Genomic DNA, 23,228 nt, shown 5'->3' on the forward strand with positions numbered 1-23,228 from the left:
AATTAAGAATTCTACTCCACCTTTGGGAATTTCCCTAAACCGTGTCACCAAGGTTAGAGAAACACAGTTTGAAAAATTTAACTGCTGTGCTAACGGACTACTAGTTTTTAAACATCAGTTTATTTATAACGTTTCCCTCTAGGTAACCTAACCGCTCGCGTGGTGTCTACTATTGCATTTTCTCTGAAGGTCAAGTTGGGACGGAATGGAACGCGCTCGCTGTGAAATGAATAATAATAATAATTGGTTTTGGGGGAAAGGAAATGGCGCAGTATCTGTCTCATATATCGTTGGACACCTGTACCGCGCCGTAGGGGAAGGCATAAAGGAGGGAGTGAAAGATGAAAGGGAGAGGTAGCGTAGTGGAGGGCTCCGGAATAATTTCGACCACCTGGGGATCTTTACCGTGCACTGACATCGCACGCTGTGAAATGCCCTGAAATGCTTTTTTCTCGATTTCCCTAGTTCCCTACATGGAAAAAAAAATGTGGTTTAGTGTGACCACTTCGCGACACAGTACACGAAAAGGCTTTCCTTTTTTTTTTTCATGAATATGAATCAGGGTGCGTATGTCCAATACGAAGGCGGCATAAAATAACTTCAATGAAACGTTTTTCCTGTTGAGGCCACTTCCATTCGTCCAGGATAGGCTTTACGAGGTGCAGTTTGTTGTTGATTTCATTATCCCGATCGGTCTGCCATACTGCCGAGAATAGCGGAACCGCGTACAAGGCATATCACGCTCTTGTGACAAGGTACACCGCTTCAGTTAGCGAACACATTCGCATGGCATCGAATGCCCCGAACAAACACGCCTCGCCGACACAACGCTCGCCAAGCAGGGATCGATGCGCAGATACAAGAATGCGTTCATTCAGTTCAGTGCGGATCGAAATGCACACAGGTGTAAAGAGATAGAGAGAGAAATGTAACCCACCATCAGCACCTAGCTTCTGTCAATGAGACCAGTATCAAAATTGACGAGGAGAGATACATAATCATGAAACACGCTGTACATTGTGGTGGCAGACTCGACCGATATCGCAGCGCGCAATCTCTCGACACACAAAAGCGAACCGAGTCCAGAGCAGATTCGCGCCCGATGCGTCGACCCTACAGAACTGATAGGGGAGAAGGAAGGAAGGGCCAGAGTTCGAGGCGCACGTGTCCGGCAAAGTTCCGCAGCCAGCAGCGGCGCGAAAGAAAAAAAAATCGTGTAAAAAGAATACTGAGCGGTTCCTCTTTTCTTTACTTATTTACTTTGTGCCTCCTCTCCCTCGGGTCCGGGCTCGCAAATGAAACGGATGGAGGAGCGGCGCTGGCGGTTCAACATCGAACGACCGCGCGACCCACCACCGATCGTCGTCGTCCAAGCAAGAGCGCGCGCGCTAACAGCGCGCGCCAGGGCGGTCAACAATCTTGGGGCAATACACTCGCGAGCCGAGGGCGCGCGCGATGCGAGGCAGCGTCGCTGACATTTTATCGGCCTTTTTCTTGGTATTATTCGCGACGACGACGATGCGCTACCGCATCTTTCTCGGTACTTGCGAAGAGCTAGCTCCTCTCCCCCCACGCCTCGCTCCGCAACGCGCTCCTCCCAGCAGCGGCGGCGAATTCGCCTAAAAACGCAACCGAATCGGCTTGCTGCCCGCCACATCTCCGCACTCTCCAGAGCACAGCCCTTTCCACAACCGCCTACAGCCAACCCCTTTCGCTCGACGCCTCACACGAGGCGCATCAGACCAAAAAAAAAAAAAAATCAACCCTCGCTCCTCCTCCTTTACCGTCTCAAAAACACAGAAGTTTAGTGAGTGAGAAAGGAGGAGTCCGCGCCGCAGAAAAACACGCACTCGCAAGCCAGCTCTCGCAACGCCGTTCATTTTATTATTGCGCCCATTTTTTTTTTCGATCTTCGCCTTCCTTTCTCGGACACCCCTTGCCCCCTTCAATCGTACCGCACTATTTCTTCGCCGGCTTCCCTGACAACCAGACATACAAATACGTACAGCTACGGCCGAACCACCCTCCCCACCAAGCTGCACAGCCAGCGCTGAGAACGCCCGAAGAGAGAAAGAAGCGAAAGAGGGGAGGGAGAGACGAACAGGGAAAGGGCGCGCGCACACGCACGGGATGACGCAAATCGAACTGTTTACCACCAGCGCGCAGAAGGGGGCACGGCCGCGACGACATTGCGCAAAGGTTCCCCAGGCTTCCCGCGAGGCAAAGACCTGCCTCCTCAAGTGCTGGGGACGGAATCTCCCTAGGCCCAGCCGCGTTCTCCCCGCTCTCGCGGTCCGCCGCGATCGCTTCCCGTTCATGGGGCCCGCCGCTACGGAGCCGGCGGAGCCGATCCCGCCTTCCGCGTCGCATCTCCATTCACCCCAGAAATCTTTTTTGTCGCAACACGCGCGCGCCAGCAGCCCGCACCACCCACGCGAAGCGAGAATGTTGTGTCACACGTAAGACCTAGCTTATTTTATTTTTTGAGCGCCACGCGCGCTCACATGACCCCACCGACATGGGGCATAAATTATTCCGCAACTGAATCGACCTGCTATGTATTACATTGTAGCTCAAGACGCCCACACACTTTCCATACGCAAAGCCGAAATACGCTTCCAAGCTGAAGCATCAGCCATCGAGAACGTCTTCGGGAGCGTGGCAGCGGTTTCCTGGTTAAACAATATCAAGCACACATTCCTCCATATCGCGGCCGCCTTTAATCAGCCTGGCTTTCGGCACGGCTTAAGTTTCGCTAAGACTGCGGTGGAAACTTTTCCAGTGACATCACATTCGTGGGGAGTTGCAATCTGACTGAGAAGCGGCTCTACGATTTAATTGGCCCGAGCGTAATATCTTTTAGGAAAGGAGGAAACAATGAACACGTCGGGCATAAACCGGATATTTTCGTGTTCTGGACTCATGTTACGTATTTCATTACGTGACATGATGATCGTGTGGAGGCGGTGGAATAAACACTGTCTTTAGCCGTTTCACAACGCTTTTGCTGTGACACCAATACTACCAAAACATCGAGAAATGAACGCGCCCAACAGCACTACACAAACATAACAGTAAATGCTTCCCACCAGGAAAATTCGAGAGCGCTTCGTCAGAAACGCTTCTGCGCGGCACGCCGAAGCTAAAGGATGAACGGCAGCGCCATACGAACAGCGGCCGGTCGAGGAACTAACGGCGCATGCGGCGCGCAAAGAGCGGTCCCACTGAGCGCGACGAGAGCAGACAGCCTAGGGAATTACTCCTAGGGAGGCGCGGTCCCCAGGGAAAGGTCGTGAGCAGGCGTACACACACACACAAAACGGCGCGAGAGAGAGAGAGGTGGGGCGGTGAAGAAGGAGGGCCTCATGCGTGGACGAATCAGTCACCGATTGCGCATCGTTGAAACGATCGGCGCTCCGTAGGCTCGCGCCAGTCGGTGCCCTTGCCACCTCGCGGAAAGCAAACGGACGGCGCTCTCCGCCCAGTGTTTATTCCGCGCCCCGGCTGCCCTGGGTGATGATCGCAGCAGCTTCGGCGAGCAGCGCCGCTACCTCCGCCACTCGCAACTGAGCGCTACGCTGCGACGAGGACTGTGACGACGCCGCCGCTACTGCTGGCTACCGCTCGTCCCTTCACGTCCGCGAGCCCACCGCCGCTCCTGCTCCAAAACGGGCCCGAACTAGTGATGGGGCCCGTGCACATTCTCGAACAGCCGCACCTTATCTGGGGACGAGAGATGCCCCTCGGAAGGACGCCGCTCTGCCAAGGTTCGTGTTCCCACCACTTCCCTCAATCTCTGTTCTCTTCGTTTTCTGTACGCCAGCTCTCCCGTTTTCACCCACAAAACGGCAACCCAACCTCATCCGTTCCCTGTGAACCCCTCGCCATAATCATCATCGCCTTCCCGAGCTGTCTTCCGATTCCTAAACAGAATATGTTTACGATCGCCCACGAGAACTTCTTGCTTTCCAATTTTTCGACAAGTCCCAGATAAACTCCCTTGAGAGTCGGTATTCCGGGTTCGCGATAAACGGTTCGCACCTTTCACTCCCGCGTCCTGGTCCGCGACCGTTATTTCAAATCCCCCTCCTCCCCCAACCCGAATTTTTCGCCGCCCGCACTTGTTTATCCTTAGGCTGGAAAGACCTCGGTCCGCGTGTCGCAACGTGTTGACGAAAAGAGAGCGGTGGTCTCCGCAGTGCTCTCGGCGTGGTTCGATCGCTCGCGGCCTGCGTTTAACGCAGGCTTGAACAGGAAAAAGAAAAAATGAACAGATCGTGCTCGCTGGAGAAGTTGACGATGATACACTGCCGCAGCAGCAGCCGCGCCGGATACACGCGCCGCAGGTGGGGGTCAATCCTAGTGGCGCGTGCCAGGGAACAGTGACCCAAGAGTGCGCAACTCCGCAACCGATGGTGGAGGGGGGCTGTTGACAGCGCCGTTCGGCTCCGCCTACGGCACGTGTGATTGCGTTTGGTCGGCCTGTTCGGGTTCAAAAGCGGTTGACAGGATTTTGTCATCCGGCACGCGCCTACAAACGCCGCTAAAACAAAGCAAACAAAAATAGATACAGGGAACAGTGACCGAGCGACGCAGCTTTTTTCTTTGTTTCCATCGCAATTAAAATCCGCCTCGTGGGTGGATCAACAATATATATATATAGCGACTACATAGGAAAAAAATACGAGGAAAGAACGACGGCAATCGAGGACGAAAAAAAGGATATACACAAGATTCATAAAACGAAGAGTCATGTGTTTACAATCTGAGCCCGCAATGAAACTGCTGTTCACAAAATTGTTTTTTTTCTTCCTAGTCTTTCACTTAGGTTCGCTCAAGTCACCAGCTCACTCTGCGGTTGACCCGCGCGCGCCTATGATTCCAAGATCCGCCGCGAAATTCCGAAAAGGCCTTGCGCCATCCCGGCCACCACACATACGCAATTCCACAGCGGCAGCGGTCAATATCTCCGGCCTTCCTTCTCATCGATTTTATAACTGCCCACCGCAGGACAACTCACCACCCGCGTCACCGTTTGTGCGGGGTCGGTTCCGCGCTTAACTTCTTTCGGAGCTAAGCCTGTGAGCGGGGCTTTCTTTGCTCATCATCCGTGAATCACCACAATCGGGCGGCGCCATGACTATTCACAGCACGTCGAATCGATTTGAACCCCTCTCTCTCCTCTTTGAGTCGACTGTTGCAGTCGGTCGGATCGGTTCGCAACGAGAAGCGAGTTTTCAAAGCATTACGGAGACCGGTACAGCGCGTCGCCGTCTTACGTCCCGATGTGTTGTCCGTTGCAAAACGTTATTTTTCGTCCGCGATGGGAGAAGACCGTTCCAGCGCCGTCTATTGAAATTCACACGGACTTGAACAACGTTTCACTTCGAGCTTATCTCGTTGTGCTCGGGATGGGTAAGAACAAAAATTGAGAAGCTGCCGGAAACGGAACGTTTCCAATACTTGTTTACGACGAGACGACCCAAGCGGGAGAGAAGTAAACGGCTGCTTTCCCTCATTGCGCAATGCCGACAGGCTCCGTGCTGCCGCGCGCGCGTTTTGAGGACCCAGGGTCGTTTCGCACGACGCAAACAACCCGTTCCGCTTCCGAACGGTTACTTCGCATCGTAGTTGACGCTACAGAGAAAACAAGCCATTGTTCTGCAAGCTAAAAGACGGTGCGCAATCGTCGTTGTTTTCGGTATACCGACTTAACTGTCGAGAAAGAAAAAACGGATGACGAAGATTCGGCGATATTCCTTTGTTTGTTTTCTCGTCCGCGCGCGCGGGGTACGGCTTGCGCAAGCCCTCGTCACGGGAATAATAGTTCGTCACATCAGCGCCCGCGGACACGGCCGCGCGCTCCACAGCGCCGCGGCCGTTTCGCCGTACTCTGGCCGTGCAGCGCGGGGCGGTCTTTTCGCGGTAACGAGTGCACATCATCGCCGCGCACGACACGCACGCACACGGCGACGCAATAACCGCCGCTACCACATCGGGTCGGTTATTCACACGGGGGGAAAGGGGTTGGCTGACTTGGCGCCCAGAAAATGCCGCAACAGCGACGCCAGCGCGTGAGCGAGAGAGAGACGAGGGCGAGGCCGAAAAAGAAGCGATGACCGATCAAAATAAACGAAGGTCGAGAGGAGGAGGAGGAGGTAAAGCAGGAGGAGGATTCGCGGGGCGTTCACGTGCGCCGAGGGGAGAAAGTTCTTTTTCGCGGGCGTTGCGTCGTCTTGCCTCGGCGCCGACGGCACCGGACGTATTTTCGCCGGCGCTTCCGAGAAAACTCCGGCGCCGGAGGGAGCGGCGGCGCCGCGCGGTGACTCAATGGGTCGGTCGCGCGTGCGGAAATCACGGGGCGATTTCGCGTCGGGTGCGCAACGCTACGAAGGCGCGGGCGCCTTCCCGCTGATGCGGTGTGACGTCGCCAAAGGAAAATCCGCCGGAAGAAGAAGCATGATTAGTGCATACCGGCCTATTAAGGGCATCCTACTCGAGTAGTAGTACCAGCGACATCATGGGGCACGCGCGCGCGATCTTGGAAGGAAGACGCGTGTTCCGACGATGCTTTTTGCACGGGCCGCACCCCGCTGGCGGCACTTCGCGAAGGAGGAGGAGAGGGATCGGTTCGTCGCAACGCCGATGATCTCGCCACCAAACGCGCTTGCGTCACTCGCTACCCGTTCGCGACTACTACTGCAAGCAAGCAGCATCGCATACCGGCGCGCGCATAGGAAAAAACTAAATTCCAAAAGCGGGAGGAGCAAGTTGCCAAAGGGCGCGACGGATGCGTGATGTCACGCTTAAAGGAACTGCACAGGTTTCCTACCAGCCTGCGGCTGTGAGAGGAACCGGAAAGGCAAAAACAAAACAAAAAAGCGCGTTGATAAGGCGCGAAGGCGCCCAGTATGTTCCGTGGTGTGTCGTCATCATCACGCGCGCGCGAATCGAAACGCAGAACTGGCAGCCGAAGGTTAAACGGTTGACATCCCGGAGGGTGGAAGAAAATACTGCTCCCTTCGTGCATCTTGGCAACAATAGGACAGCTGCTGCTGCATATCCTCGCGGAGGTAAGAGACCTCCTGTGATGACGTCTCTCGAAAGAGGAGTTCGCCTCCAGAGCACACACGCGAGGCCACTGGCCCCGGCGAACCCGAGTTGATTTTTTTTTTTTTTTGCACGCCAGTCGACGCCGGAGCTGCGCAAACCTCAGTTGCGTAAGCACCCGCGAATGGGTATCGAACGATACTGCGACGTAATTAACGAGCCCGGATGACGAGTGGTCTCTCGAGGACGCATATCGAGGCGATACCAGGGAGGGGAGCGGTAGAGATGAGGGAACACAACCTTCTGGGAGCAGCCGTACTTTCCGGGACAACCGATATTGCACAGCGAGGTGCCAGGGATAAGCAATGCGCCGGCGGACGGAGTATACAGCCTGCAGGTACTTCCCCCTTTGGTGGCGCTGATAATGTATGTAGTCATACGGCCTGCGCGTTGCGACACACGATGTAATGGCTCCTCTTCGGCCGGCGGAAAGGGGAATTACCGCCGCGGCTGCCGGGAATTCGTGACGGCTTCTTTGACTTTGTTTTTTTCTTTTCCGGCTTCCTTTTTTCGCGCTATCGCCGGCGTGACGCCATGTTGACCGTTGTCGCTGCTCATGCTGACGGGGCGGCTCTCTAGTACCCTTCCCCACGTTCTCTCCCTCTGCACCGCTTTTTTTTCTCGGAGCGCGCGCTCATCAGTCCAGGTCTCCGCCGTCTTTTTAGTCTATTTCCCCCCTCTCAAGTCACAGCGTTGCAGCTCTCGCGTCGTGGCTGGAGTACGTATTTAAACAACTCTTGCGTTTCAACTTCAACCACCGCTTTGTCCCTTCCCTTCAATCGTCTGCTCACACCTTCCCGTGCCTCCCATCCACATCATCACCTCGCGCGCCATGCTTTCGCGTCGCATGACGTGTCAGCCTGTACAGATTGCACTTTCCGCGAACGCGTTAATTTCTTGCGTCCTCTGTGCTGTTTTGTTTTCTCAGAATTGGTCCCTCTGCATATGGCTCCATTCGCGGCTAAGGAAGCTTGACCAGCGAACAGTTTTGTCGGAAGCAGTCCTTCAGCGGGTTCATATTCGATATCTATAATATGGCCACCCGCTTTAGTAACACTGTATCGTTTCAGTCTCCAAATGCCTCGCAGCCCTTAATGCCGCGTAGTGTTGCCACTGCGTACCAGCTGTCCACGTGGCAGTTGAAGCCATTAAGGTACTAGCACTTGGGTACCTCTGCATTCTCGCGGGAGCTGTTCGTCGTCATTCAGCAGTGCGGTCAGGAATACAGCCGCTCTAACCCTATTCCAATCTTCCCCACAGCAGCCGATTCCGACATCTCGGACGACAGTCCCGTGGCGGCCCTGGACATGTCCCTGGCGGCGTCCCGACCCTCGCCATCCCCGCCGCTATCTCAAAGCCCGACGCCCTCGTCGTCTCTGCTCCTGGCCACGGGCGCCGCGGCACTGGGAGCCGCAGGCCTGGGCGCCGCGCCGCCCAAGAAGTCCCCGCAGCCCATCCCGGCTGAGTGCAAGGACGAGGCGTACTGGGAGCGCCGCAAGCGAAACAACGAGTCGGCCAAGCGCTCGCGCGAGCTGCGACGCATCAAGGAGCAGCAGACGGCGCTACGGGTGCTCTACCTGGAGCAGGAGAACCTTCAGCTGCGCACCGAGCTCACCATGCTGCGCAGCGAGGTGGATAAGCTGCGCCAGCTCCTCTTCGTGGGCAAGCACCCCAGCTGACGAGGAGGCCTCGTCTGGAGCGCCGCCGCCTGCTGACGGGCCCAGCCCGGGCCCGACACGTGGCAGCAGCGACCGATCTCCTCTCGGGCGGCAGCAGACACGGTTCTAACCACGGACCACCACCCATCACCGGCCTAGTCGACGAGGGGGTCGACACCCTCACCACCTTGGGTGTGGTGTCGGCGGCCCCTACTCTTCCAGCTCATCATGCATTGTTCTTCTGGACTGAACGAACACACACTGACGACTTGGGAAAATACATGCAGCCTCAACGGGAGGGAGCAGTGTGTGCGAGCTTCTAAACAGTGCGGGGAAACAAAAGATGCAGCCTCAAAAACGACGACGACTGGTGCCTGTTAGTCCTCGCCCAGTTAGTCGTTCATCCATGCTTCGAACTGTTTCAACAAGCATCCGTGCCCACCTTTCTGCTGCCATCAAGAGATATACAGGGCCAAAGCGTTTTTGATTTCTCGGCCATGCCCAACTAAGGCATTTTTCTCGCTTGGGAGACAGTCCAGTTCTCATGTGAGGCAGGCTACATTTGATCTCGACTTCTGGTAAATAAATGGCACAGCCGTAACCGCATAGCACCTTTCCAGCGATTCAGTGGCAGTGTGCAATCTGCGCAGATCACTGATTCTCGCACGAGGCGACAGTGGCTCAATCACTCCCGCTATCGCGTGAGCTAAGACGCTGCCACGAAACACTTGGTCATTTTTTTTTCTTTCTGGCTGTGCAAAGCAGGTAGCTGCCACGCAAAATGTAATATATTTTTCGAGGTAGGAACTTAGAGTAGGATGTGCACGCGAGAGCCCAACCCCCCTTTCATTTTGTTTTATCACATTTTTTATTTATTTAACTTATTTACCGAATGGCCGAAGACAGGGCTTATAGCTATCCCCTCCGCCAAGGGCATCACCCCAAGCTCATTTATAGCAAAGACATGGCAAGAGAAGAGCAACTTGTGTCTGCAATGCCCACTTCAAAACTGTGCCCACATCAAATGGTTCTGACAGACTCTATTGGTTTTAGAGGTACAGACCGTGGTGTCGAATGTGTGGACTCGCCGGTGACTGACTGATGGATGGACTGACGCGCGCGGCGCAGAGATTACCGAGCAACGAATCTGTGATCCTCTCCTCCCCACGACCAGTCCAGCATTGTTTTTTTTTTCGTGCCTTTCTTTGTTAAATTTTATTCTTGCTTTCGTGATTCTCTTTAAGTTATGAAAGAGTGAACAATTGCCGGCATTGTGATAAGAGAGTGAGTGAGTGACTGTCCGGCTTGCAGCTCCCCTCATGTTTCTACTTTTGTGTTCCAGTTTGCGTTTTGTTTTTACCACTGACAAAGACTGTTAAGTTTTTATTTAAGAGAGAAAAAAAAAAGATGTGATGACAGAGCCGCTCTTTATTGCTGTTACTTCATGTTGCATTTTGTGAGACTGTTGAGCCAGCGCGTCAGTGTGAAGCAAAGGGAATATCCACAGGATATCCAGATAATATCCAGAAAGAAAAAAAAGGATATCTAGAAGGCTTCTCGGCATTGACTGATGGAGCGGCCTGCCTCTGCCAATGACCAAAGAGTTCCAATGCCTAAAAGCCTCTGTGGGCCACATGCTGACTGTTCAAGCTGGCAAGTCTCGCTGTGTAACGCTCGTGTCCACCGTTATGCACTTGCAATGGCAACATCTGCCAGGAATGCACTGGAACCGACTGTAAATAAAGGGCAAGTGTTTCTGTTTACCGATTGTGTACGTCTGAGTTTCTACACCACTCCTTCGTTCCAGGAATAATATTGGAACACTGGAACCTCTAGGAAATCTTGTGTCGGGAGACCCTGCTGTCAACAGCTAGAGGACATGAACGAAGGATGGTTCTAACCCGAACCAATGCCAACCATTAGAGCACAGGCAAAAATGTCAGCATGGATTAGTTATACAATGCCATGTTGAGCTCAAGAGCCATTATTCTGAAGAAATTCACTCCACACACAATACAAACTAATATTAATATAACTACAAAGACAAAAAAGGCAGTACCAATACTAACAACATGCCTAAGTCGCCAACAATCTGTAGATATGCAAAGCCTTGCAGGCCTGCAAAGATACAAAAACCTTAAAAGCCACTCTGTTGAGATTTTAAAATAACAGGTGCTCAAAATCCATGAAAGCGCAAGTTGTCAAATGCCTCAAACTCCAAAAGAGCAGATTTGTTGCAAGGACTTGTGAATCTGACTCCCAAGTAACGAGGTATAACGCAAGGCACAGCGCATAATGGTCGACATCACAAATTGAATGTCAAACTGTCCAGAAGCCTCGCCGCTGAAAGCAAAAAACTGGGAACAATAGCATGCGCAGCCTCACAAAACGGGTAAAAATGCACAAACTTTGCGGACCCATGCACCTGCAAGCAGAGTGTTTTGCGACAAGCATTGGAAGGCCCTAACACTGCGCTGGAAGGCTACAGTGTCAAAGGTCAGTTAGGTCGCAAGAAATTCTCGGAAATTATCACACAGTGAATGCCATAGTGTTGATAAATGATGCAAAGCTAATTCCCTAAAGGTCGGCAGCGCAACAACAATGTGCACATCTAATTTAATGTGTCATAGAAGCCTGCAAAAGACCATGAACAATCTGCGTTGCTTAAAAGACATCCATTACTGCAGATGAAAAAACAACCGGGCATGTCAATAAGGCCATAAGTCCGCTTCTCCCATATAGGTAGCGGCTGCAATGTTCAAAGACTAACAAGCATAACTGATAACGTGGCTCATACAAAGGCTCGAATTAAAGGAATTAGCCAGGGGAAAGTTGGCACAACAGCTCGGAAAATTCCACAAAGCAGCATGAAAGGAGTAGTTCTTCAAGTGGGGATGTGACAAATAACATCGCCTGAACTGAAAACATTTTTCAGTTTTTTTTTACAATACTCAGGCCTTCATTTATCTCATGACAAAAAATTATACTGATACATGCAGTATAAATTAAGGAAATGACAGTATTAAATAAGGATTTGTGGAAAATTGTGAGCGTATTGTGCATCTGACGGTCCTGGCGATTCTGTGGCCCTCCAACGACGGAGCACAGCCATTTTTGTACCACAGTGAAGAGGAGAGATCAGAGCTTCTGTTGGTTGCAATGTGGCATTTCTCTGGCCAAAACCAAAAGCAAGTGGGGCGATAAACAAGGAAAATGAATAAACTGTAAGGTTGGTTTTCTCAGCTTTCAGTTCTGTGATTTCCATCATTAATCCCTTTGGCATTTCGTAACAAATGACAGTAGAATGATGAAGCTTTTTGCTCATGAGTCCTGACATGTTCAGGAAAACAATAATGCTCCCACAAGAGTTTTGTTTTAAATTTATTTTCGTAGGCAATGTTACCATGTTAGTATGCATGCTGGACTGAGGACTAAGCATCTCAAAAACTGAACTAACAGCCTTATTGCATAGAACAGGGCTTTATGAACATGTACACAAAAAATTATTGTAGGGGCACTTAAGCTTTGCCTTGGGGGTATGATGCAACAGCGTTAATGTGTTAATTAGTGCCCATATATGCAGAATTGGTCATTCTGGACTTTGCATTCTTAGTGCTGCCAGCAGTGGGGCTTGTGTGGCCCAGGTTGCTTTTCTCGAGTGACCAGTCATTAATTTAACTGCCACCTGTCACGGTGCGCAGTTTGCTCACAGAGCAGTGGGCGGGTTGTGACGACGCCACAAGGCCACATCACCTAGGTGGCCCACCGAGGTTAGGTTGGTTCTCCAGGGATTTTTCACTCACAACGCCGACGAAGGCACATTTTCTGCAGAATGAGAGCTTTAACGCTTACGCGTCAAAACGTGCTCAATTTTTCTGTAGTTATTCAGTGCCACAAGGATGTCTGCAATTATTAAACTGCAACAGCTAGCTTAAAATGTAACAATAATAAAATAAATAACATAAGTAGTTTTAACTGCCACGTCCCCTTAAGGCATGTAAAAATAGGGCTACTACAATAAATACGGTTTCCTGGGGAGCAAAGCTAAAGGGAGGCATAGGGGAAGCTTTTGAACATATTGCAGTTACAACCACTTTATACGTGTTTTGGGGCTTCATCTCTCCTTTGTAACAAATCGGTTTTCAAAATGCCAACTAAAACAAGCTCAGGAACAAGAAACTCGAAACTAGAGTCAGGCTGCACATTTTCGCAAAACTGCCATACATGCATTTAGTGGCTAAACTCCATTTATGACTCTGTTAATGACTCCATTTATGAATGTCCAAAAAAACCGAACCCAAGTCTGTCATATTCCGATTCAGCAAGTGCAGAGCACGCATCAAAGTGCACTGCAGCATAGCAAGCACAGGGTTTCCCACAGAAATCACCCCAAACATGGTCATGAAACTAGAAGCTGTAAAGTAGCAGGCAGAAAATGTTGCATGCTGCAAAATCTGGTGCCGATATCAGGACAGAGAGAAGAACTGGGAGTAGCAATGTTTCGTTAAAATGCGTGGACCTGAAGAAACTTTCTGAGTAGCCCGTCAAAAAAGCACCAAGGTCAAATTAAAGTTGGCCTGTATCGAAGGATTACTATATTCTAATGACAAAGACACTGCCATTACTGAAAACAGAACTTCTACAAGCTAGGAAATATCCAGACAATTAAAAAAAGACAAAGGTGTCGCCATCACCGGCCATTCTCGAAAGGAAATTGAGACGACGTCAACAATTTTTTTTTTTTTTTTGCGCGGGTCTCTGAAACAGGGCTATGCCACCATTAATTTCCAAATAGCACTCTACTGGCATCACGAGTCTGAACCGAGTGGGAGGAAAAAGAATGTTCTATTTTTAAAATCCAATATTCTCGGCAAAAAATGCGTTTCTTGCTGCCAAGAAAATATCGACTAGACACAAAAGGTCAAATATTCCATTTTCACTAAGCACAAAAACATTGAGGAATATGTTCAGTCCGTTGCCAAGGTTGGATATGAAGTCCAAGAGAGTACATATGTTATGTCAGGCCAGGCTGGGCATAACCAGCAGTAGTAACACAACATACTGGTAAAGTAAGAGGACATTTCAAATTAAACTCGCACGCTGTACACTAAACCCCCGAGACAGAACCCTTACACATACAATGGCAAGAGCGCTATCCAAAAAAGGCGAGGCAACAAAGCATAAACGAGAAAGGATATGTGGTGATGTCGCTTGATTTGGCAACAGGAGCATGAATTCAGGAACACAAGAAATCCCAATGCGCATGAAGTAGTGTGAAACATACGGCAGCCATCGTGATTTATAACTCTACATACCTGTAGAGTAGGATGGCAGCATGCCATAAACCTCAACTTCAAGGGGTTCTGTTGTGGCTTTGTTGACTGGGAAGCCTTTAGCTCTCTGCCTTTTCTTGTTTCTTGGACATATCATGACCGGCATGCGATTTTTCCACAGCAAAACATTAGCTGAAGTCCGTAGGCATCTTTTTCGGTTTCCTCCTCTTACCGATGCCAGTTACCACAAAAGCAACAAAATAGCCGAAGTTCCTCCTTTAGTTATTTCCACCCGGGTTAATACATAAAGCAAACGAGATATAAAGCCTCAAGCACATCGTGCTTGTCTCAGGGTAAAACATCTGATTAAACGTGTCTGCTGCTTTGCATGAATTGCGTGCTTTTTTACAAGTGCCCAAAATAACAATGTCAAAATTAGCTTATAAATGCCGGCTGAGCTCAAAAAAGTGTACAAACTGGTTAAAATTTCAGTGTGCCTCAAGTGGCAGCACTAGCAACGAATGTTAAGAGTTCAGTGTATGGGTATCATGACTACTCACAGCTTCACAGATGGGCTGCATTAGCTAACAATATACCAATACGAAAGACAAATTTCCCCTAACTGTCTTATGGAGGTTCTCTGACACAGTCCAGCCATAGCACTCGGTTTGATTATGTGAACCCTAAAACTAAGCACTGCTGTATTTCCCCTCTCCAGACTTTATTACCCAAGCTGAACTGGTGCATGAGGGAAGGCATTTCCCATTGAAGCAGTTTTCACAATCAATTTCATTTGCCCCATATCCAATTTCTACCCCTCTTCTCTCCATACACAGTTTATCAGCTTCATTTCCTCTATCCTTTACAGGTGACATAACCCTCTGTGAAACCGGAGATGACACCGATGTTAAAGTTGTACGCTGCACATGAACCAGCAGTTCACACTGCTCACAAGAATGTCTAAAGACCTTTCAGGCTGGTCGCAAGAGGCACCAAGAATGCGACATGTGAAGTCACTCGCATGAATCGTGAATGCATCAAATGCACACAATTTTCGCACTCCTTCGGTTCCGCCCTTCTTGCCCGAAACTCCCTCCCCGACGCAGAGCAGCATACTGGCGGTTTTTACCGTGCTGGCTAAAATATCCTTGACAATACAGGCTTCCTGCTGTCTTTCTTGCTGCATGTTGAATGCCTGTGCCATGTGAGTGGCACATGTTTTTTGATGTCAATGGCCACAGCAGCAGGTGGAGATAATGTCAGTAATGACTTACAAATTAAATGACCACTACAGCAACTGCCACAACAGATCCTGCTAAAGTAAACATACGAACAAGGAATGGAACACGAATAAGACCCAATAAGAAGAACCGAAAGTGATAGAAGGACTTCTTCCTTTGTATAGTGCCTTGAACGATGAGGGATGCAGATGAAAGGTATGACGTGCAGTGAAGCAGTAACATAACTGTGAGGCATAATATGGCATCGATTTGGAAAGATTGCATGGAAAAGATGTCAGGAAGATGCCGGCCAGTTAGCAGTAAGACAAAATGTGAAACAGCAGAGGTTGCTCTCAGGAACAGTCTCATGGCACATTCCATTGGCAGAACAGGAGCAGAGGCACCGAGCAATGAAGAGCCGAGCAGTAGCACAGAAAGAGTGCAACTGATTGCTCTCTCATCGAAACATTCCATGCTCTCCGAGATCACGCGCCAGAGCGAAGATGTATCACGTGACCAGACTGTTTACCTTCCCAGCATCCTGTGAGGTGAACGCGCTTGCAATGTGCAGCCGGTACGGCGGTCAGAGCATACGTGTTTGAAGTTTCCTGCCACAACAAGCCAAAACCGTGCATATTTATACAAAAATATCTTCTCTTTAGACATTACGCATCCTAATTTTTGCATTATTAAAGCAAACCTTTCGCTCCAAACCCCTTTCCCATAACTTTGCTAACTGGCTACTGCCGCCATGTCCAATACGTGCTGAAGTATAATGCGACACGAGTGATATGCTGCGCGCGTTCCACACGAGTTCGCGATACGGTTGAAACGTTGGCACGGCAACTGTCAGCAGCTTTCACTGCTGTTGTCATCATGAATCCCAAGTTCTTCCGTGATTCGACAAGGCTTTGCCGCTGCCATTTCATGCTCACTCAACGGCAGAGGCTGAACACCCGATGCCAAGTCATTGGTGTCTTCACTGCTTTGGCCACGATACCATGCAGCCAGCACCACTGGAACTGAACCCACTGTCTTGTGCTCAGTGGAAAAGTGGCACAGCCAGCAAGCCACCATGGCACAAGTTCGACCCGAGTACTGGTGATGACAGTGAGAGAGATACAGACCCTCTTCATGTTTCTAAACAAGAGAGTGCGACATTATGGTAGGCAACAACTCACAAGCCATATCTGGGCAAAGTGTACAGCACTCATTTGACGCTTTGCTTGCCGACTTTCTACTCAAATTAGGCGTTTCACTCTTGTTTTATGTTATACTAGCGTTCAACATTTCACTATCGTTCTGTTTTGCTAGTGTTACAGTCGAGCCCACATATAACGGCCCCACTTAAGACGAACTTTCGCTTATAACGAACGAAACGTGCACGACCGTCAAAATATACATTGTTTCAATGGCACAAAATCACACGTATAACGAACGTCATTAAGACCTGCTGATCGGTTACAGCGAACGGACGGCGTAAAACTGGCGCCGCGATGCGAGATAACCTGCCTCCGACCCCTTTGTGCGCCCGGCGCGCGGCATCTTTTCCCGAGACTCATCGCAGGCCAGCTAGCTGCCCCGTTTCGTGCCGCTCTCAAGCGAGCTACCCTTTAACCCTCGACACGCCTTCCAACATCACCCTCCCGCCCCTCCTCGTAACTCCACTCCCCTCTCCTCACTCTTGTAAATCCACGCGTGGCCTCCGCGATCAACCACGACGCCACCGGTGCCGATTACGGACACCACGCTCTGTGAAGCAGGCCTTCCGTGGGAGCCAAGAGGTGGCTGCACTGACGCTCACGGACGCCCCTCATTGGTCTCTCCGCTGGTGCTGTGCATCTGTACCTTTGGCTTGATTGGCTTGATTGCCGCCTGTGCACGTTGCACGTCTACGCCATCGCGCACTTTTGTCACTCTTGTTGCGGTGCAGACGTTTCAATGGCTGCGTTCAAATCTCGGGTCCTGGTTGTAATTCGGGATGGCGGATGGGAACACCGTGCCCATTTCCATTGTGTTCAGCGGTAAAGATGATGAGAGAGGCCTGGGCGGGTGTGACGGCCACTGGCGAACGGAGCTGCTTCCGCAAGGCCGGCTTCGTCGACACAGTGCCTGATGCCGAGCCTGATGCTTCGGAAGATGACCAGCCCGGCGGCGATTTGTGGCAGCGCGTCATCGACTCTGACATGGGGGGGTCATGACATTAGTTGGAATGATTTTATTTCTGTAGATGACGACGCAGACACCGCAGAGCCGTGCATGGACGAGGACATCATTTCTGAAGTGCGGGACGAGAGTGATGCGTGGGAATCAGATGAGGATGAAACTTCGGAGCCAGCACCCATAAGCGCGCCTGTAGCAATGAGCTACATAGAGAGCATCAGACAGCTTATCTATGCCAAGGGCCTCGGCGATACAAACGCTTCCACTTTAAATAAACTGGAAACCTCCCTCATCGGATCTGCGCTGCAGAAACAGACGTCCATCACGGACTTTTTGCAAAGAAAAAATTTTGTATTTTGACAAGCAACTGTCTTTAAAGCTGTGGTCCACTTACTACGAACTACGGGATCTAACGAACGGATGCCACGTGACGCTCATGTTCGTTATAAGCGGGCTCGACTGTACAATGTTTGCTTGTATTTGAACATTTTGCTTGCATTCCGTTTTACTCACGTTACGACATTTACACGTCTTCTAACGTTAATTCGCATTCGATGCGTCAGTCACGTTCGTTCTGCAATAATTACAGCAGAAGGCCGCACATGGGCATGTGCTGGTCAGCACACTGTTTACATCAATGCCATCACATCTTAACAACGTACCGGTGTGATCGAGGTCTACAAGGAGAGAGAGCGAGAGACAGAACATGCAGCTGACCTTGACGATGGCGTGGAGGATGTCGGCCTGCATGACGACTGGCCGCTGCGCTGTCTGCACGTACAGAGACACAGCCATCTCCATGGCACGCTCGCCAAAGGGCACGAAGCTCAGTGTGACCCAGTCCAGGTGCTTGGGGGCAATGCCACCAGGGCGCGCCTGCAGTTTCCCATAGGCCGGTGCCTGGCAGGCGTAGCAGGCAAAACTCAGCAGCTGGCCGAAAATGGACGGTACCATTGCTTGTAGGTTATCTGTGCCCGCAAGTGCCTCCTGGAATGGAAAGACAGGAAAATCCGTCAGCAAGGTAGTGACTTGACCTGGCTGATTACAGGACACAGCACTCAAACATAAATAACAGTGCTGGCTTAGAGTAACATACAAAAGGACAGAGACACTGCACGTGTGTGTGTCTTGCGGCAGCGGAGTCTGTGTCCATCCTCTAGCCTGTCATCCCGTGCAAGTAGCACTGATCACATTCAAATGAAAAGACAGAAAAAAATAATGCTGCACTAAAATCCATCCGCTGCTGGGAATAACGCCGTCTCAGCGCTGTCATTCTCGGCAGTATGTACCGACTAGCTCAACTCTCCGTTTTATTAAAATTCATCCCACTGTAGTCTTCACATAAGCCTACTTTATATATCTTCTTAAGGGCAATCACGCTCAACCAAAATCTGTCTGGACGGACAAAACAGATTTACATTTCCTTCTATACTATTGTAAGCAAGATAGAACTGAAGCAAGAAAGGCATTGATGAGCCAGAACAAAACAGCGGTGCCCTTTTCTGGCAGCCTGAATAACTATCGTGAGCAGTGACAACAGCTTTTCAGTGAGGTAATTAAATGGTTTCCACAGGAAGGGGATAAATTTTAAAGACAGCAGTGTGCTTAAAATATACGCTGAACATAACTGAGGACATCTTGTAAATAAAGTAGCCAAACTAGTTCTTCAGGTGCAAACCACATAGCACGGTAATGCCTGACAGGTGCTGTGAGTAAATTTTAGGAAAATAAGTCACAGAAATTAATCCTGGTTAGAGCGTTGGGCAGGGAACCACCACCTGGCCCCTACAGTCACTCTGCCTATTGGAGGACTAAAAACCAGGAGGCCAGCAACAGGAAGAGTGAATTATATTTATCTCAAGTTAGTGCATTTAGAGGACCACTGAAAACAACTTCATCCAAATATCGTTCTCACTAAAAAACTAAAAATTGGTTCTCTGGCTTTTTTTCGATACCTTCACATTTGACCAGCAGCAAAAGATACATATAGTATTGATGAGAAAATTGGATTTAGAAATGTTCCCACCAATCGATTCAAATTCATGACACCCTTGCCGAAAAGGATAGGCTGCCACCGTATTGAAGTGAATAGCAGTGAAGCCTGGCCTCTGGGATTCATGCCGAAAAAACATGTGTCGACGCAGGCAGTTTACTTGCGGAATCGGCCGGTGATACCGACACCAGTAAAACCTCGTTGACACGTTCCCTGTTTTCATGATTTCCTGGTTCGAACTGAAAATTAAGGACGTAAAGTTACACAATATTCCTTCCGGTTATTATGTTCCCGAATAGCACGATTTACCGGCTACTGCGTTTAAAACGTATGTGCAAACATACAAGGCGGCCGAACATGAGGGCACGCGACATCAAGAGCTGAAATGCAGCGGCAGTCACCCGCTGTGGTGGCTTCTCTGCAGAGCCAAAGTGCAAAGAGGCGAAGCACAACCATAATAATTAAATAATAATAATTGGCTTTTTGGGTAAGGAAATGGCGCAGTATCTGTCTCATATATCGTTGGACACCTGAACCGCGCCGTAAGAAAAGGGATAAGGGAGGGAGTGAAAGAAGAAAGGAAGAGAGAGGTGCCGTAGTGGAGGGCTCCGGAATAATTTCGACCACCTGGGGATCTTTAATGTGCACTGACATCGCACAGCACATGTGCGCCTTTGCGTTTTTCCTCCATAAAAACGCAACCGCCGCGGTCGGGTTCGAACCCGGGAACTCTGGATCAGTAGTCGAGCGCCCTAACCACTAAGCCACCGCGGCGGGTCGAAGCACAACCACCACCACCATTACAACAACAACAAAAATAAAAACGGCGCGCTAACATTCGAGACAGCCGTTTTTGCGGAAGCGCGACATAAATAGGAGAAAGCTGAGGTTTCTTCACGGTGGATATGGGCAAGGAGGCGAAGCACCTATGAACTACTGTGATGCGCTTACACACGATCGGGCCTGGTCTGGGGAACGCAGCATACATAAGAAAAATTGTGAAATTCAGGCGCCGCGGTGGCTTCCCCGCAGTAATACCGTGCAAAGGGGTGAAGCGTCCAAAATTATGAGGAAGGGAGTTTGGTTACTTTTGCCATTGCTGTCGCCGGACAAGATGCGTTGACAGCACAAACGCAGACTGATTTCTGCGAGCACTAGAAAAGTACTTGTTCATACCTTGTGCAAAGAAACGCTAATCGACATTTTTATGAAGTGAAACTGTCAATAAATGTCTGTTTACCTCATTCAACAGATACATTTAAAAAAATTTGGTGGATTGGATCATACATTTCCCCGGATAATAGGGTTTTTTCCTGAAATTTTTTTAAATATGCACTAACGAGGTTTGACTATTTCCTTGTTTAGTCTTTTCTAGCTTACAAAAGCTTCGTTTTTGGTGAGAGTGGCCTCTCTGTGATTAGAGTGCGGGACACTACTGATGCAGGCCAACCTCTATTCGTCCTCAGTCTCCCTTCAACAAAATATTCAACAACTCAAAACATCGTGCCTACCTTTCCTCATCTCGAAAGTTTGCTCTCAAGCAAATAAGTTGGCCACGTTGTGGCAGAAGGCATGCAATACACTCTCATAAAACTCCTTGCAGATTTTAGAGCTGATTTGTGAATGACGGAAGTTAAAGTGACAGGTATAACATGAAGAAGCAAAAAGTGCCACGAATAAAAGAAAATGTGAGTTTTGAATATTTAAGCAAAATTAAAAACAGCAAAAGGACAAGGGCTACATACGTGATTTAGAGCACTAACGACTGGTGGTCTATTGGGTGCAGGAGAAGGATTGTATAACTGGGGGCAGCTGAGATTCAGCTAACGCGACAAGCTCAGGAAACTTGCTCAAACAACACGATTGCAGCTGGTGCGAAACAGGAAGGCCGGTGGGAAAGGTTCTTGTCCTGCAGCAAACTCAACTTGGCTGCTGATGACGTCGATGGTGAAATGTTTAATCAGTTATCCTCCAACCAAAGGTCAGTGCTCAGAACATGCTTTGCTTTTTGATGACCATTCAGTTCTGTGGTAGCCTCACGGGAAGGCAAAGTTGTCCACAGGCCTTGGGGAAAAGGCAAAGCTCTAGGAATGCTGGCATGTTCCTTTTTTAAACACGGAATGCACTTGGAGCCTGCTCCACAATATTCCACGTCCATAGTTTTCCAACAGAAATTAAGTCAGTAATTACACTTGAATAAGTTTGAAGGGATATTAAAATAAGTGAAAATTTGTATTTTCAGCCCTATTAAACTGACACTAAGGACCAGATAAAAGTTGGCTTGGAAAGATTACCGCATTCCAAGACAAAGATGCTACTTTCACTGAACATGGAGCTTTTGATGGAAAGGACCAAAAAATGAAAAGCAGGTGTTGCCACCATCGGTTGATCTCGCACATAAACTGCGCTGCATCGGCATAGTTTTTGGCATGGATTGCAGTGGCTAGAGTACGCCACTATTCACTCCCAAACGGTGAAGAAAGGAGTCCTTTTCAGTGCAGACGTTATGACCTTGAATCAAATAGAGGAAAAGCATCTAAATGGAATTCTCACAGCAATAAATACATCTTTTGCTGCTGGACAAACATCAACATGCCAGAAAGAGCCACAGAATTGATATTTGCTCAGAACAAAAATAGCGTGCAGTTGTTTTCAGTGTCCCTGTAACACCTTTGCAGATTTGTACAAGCCTGGATCGTCATAAGCAGACTTGTCACTTGTCATTTCTGGCTCTTGACGAGTCCAGCTCCTCATGTGTTTTCTGACACTGTGTGTCTGGTTTACAACGAGTAGGGCTCGTCCAAAGCATTTGTTTGGCTTGCCGACAGATGACAGCACGGGTGCTAAATGATTATTTGGTACCATAAAAAAAAAAAATTGGCGGTGGTTTAGCTCTGGTTAAACCTGGAGTGATGCGATAGCTACAGCTGGCCGAGTGGAACTTGGTCACGTGACCAACCACTAGACGAACCACGTGACCAACCACGTGACAGGGTGGGGGCGCCTCCACAGGGTGGCGCGCCGCCACGCTGAAGGCTCGAAATGCTACTGTAATGTAGCTATCGCTACAAAATGTGCCCGTTACGGAGCTGAATGTTACCACATCCCTCATAATGACCGCATTCATCACAATTCATTGCCACCGTCATTACTAATCATCATATTGCTGCTGGCAGGTCACTTGAATGAAATGCATTCAGCAGCAGACAGATTTTTTTTGCATGTGTGTGTTTCACAGCCCGTACATGGCAAAAACGGAGGGAAGAACGGGGTGCACCTTGTGCAGTGTGTCCATGGCATTGAGAACAGACTCCTGCAGCGTTGTGAGCACCACCTCCGCCAGGGTTGGCAAAATGAAGGGCGAGGCATCCCCATGGACAGGCGCAGCAACGGCATTCTGGACGACAGTTGCAAACTTTTGGAAGTCGGAGACCACGAACCTGGCACAGCAGAATGAAAGCAAACCCAGCAAAGTTGCCAATGAGCACTGACCAGAAAGCAGCTCAACTTACAGATGTGGGATCACATAAGAAATACAAAGCTACTTTTTACACATTTACTCCTTATAAAATACGACTGACTAAGGCACCTTCATCTGAGTTATACAGTGCACGGGCAACCTCCACTTTGCTCATTTCGATGTCAGGCCTAGATCATCGCAGTGACTCATCAGTTCCAAAGCAGGTCTTGTTGAAGACTGCCCTTCATGTTAGTAAAACTTCAAACTGAGCAACATTGTCCCACTGAATTTTATCTTCTCAATGTAATTATAACATGGCTTTAGCAGTGACACCTACTTGATTGAAATTTT

At 49.5% G+C, this 23,228-nt stretch overlaps 2 protein-coding genes across 8 annotated transcripts in view; one reads left to right on the forward strand and one right to left on the reverse strand.

Moving 5' to 3' along the window:
• Positions 1-23,228, reverse strand: part of mon2 (Mon2 homolog, regulator of endosome-to-Golgi trafficking) — a 210,372-nt gene that overhangs the window by 154,254 nt on the left and 32,890 nt on the right. For all 6 annotated transcript variants that reach the window (XM_077640316.1, XM_077640318.1, XM_077640317.1 and 3 more), the window contains 2 exons: positions 22,695-22,857; positions 18,142-18,411 (listed from right to left, as the gene is read on the reverse strand). In XM_077640316.1, coding sequence (XP_077496442.1) covers positions 18,142-18,411; positions 22,695-22,857 — 433 coding nt within the window. The remainder of the gene's footprint in view (positions 1-18,141; positions 18,412-22,694; positions 22,858-23,228) is intronic.
• Positions 3,320-10,531, forward strand: LOC144107330 (nuclear factor interleukin-3-regulated protein-like). 2 transcript variants are annotated; one of them, XM_077640322.1, is made up of 2 exons: positions 3,320-3,767; positions 8,371-10,531. In XM_077640322.1, the coding sequence occupies exons 1-2, from the start codon at positions 3,686-3,688 to the stop codon at positions 8,787-8,789; spliced, it is 501 nt and encodes a 166-aa protein (XP_077496448.1). In that variant the 5' UTR covers positions 3,320-3,685; the 3' UTR covers positions 8,790-10,531. The 2 variants fall into 2 exon arrangements, with proteins under 2 accessions (XP_077496448.1, XP_077496449.1); XM_077640323.1 differs by having other exon boundaries at positions 3,396-3,767; positions 8,374-10,531.

The sequence above is a fragment of the Amblyomma americanum genome, chromosome 10 (genome assembly GCF_052857255.1).
Source record: "Amblyomma americanum isolate KBUSLIRL-KWMA chromosome 10, ASM5285725v1, whole genome shotgun sequence".
In the NCBI taxonomy this organism is placed as follows: Eukaryota; Metazoa; Arthropoda; class Arachnida; order Ixodida; family Ixodidae; genus Amblyomma; species Amblyomma americanum.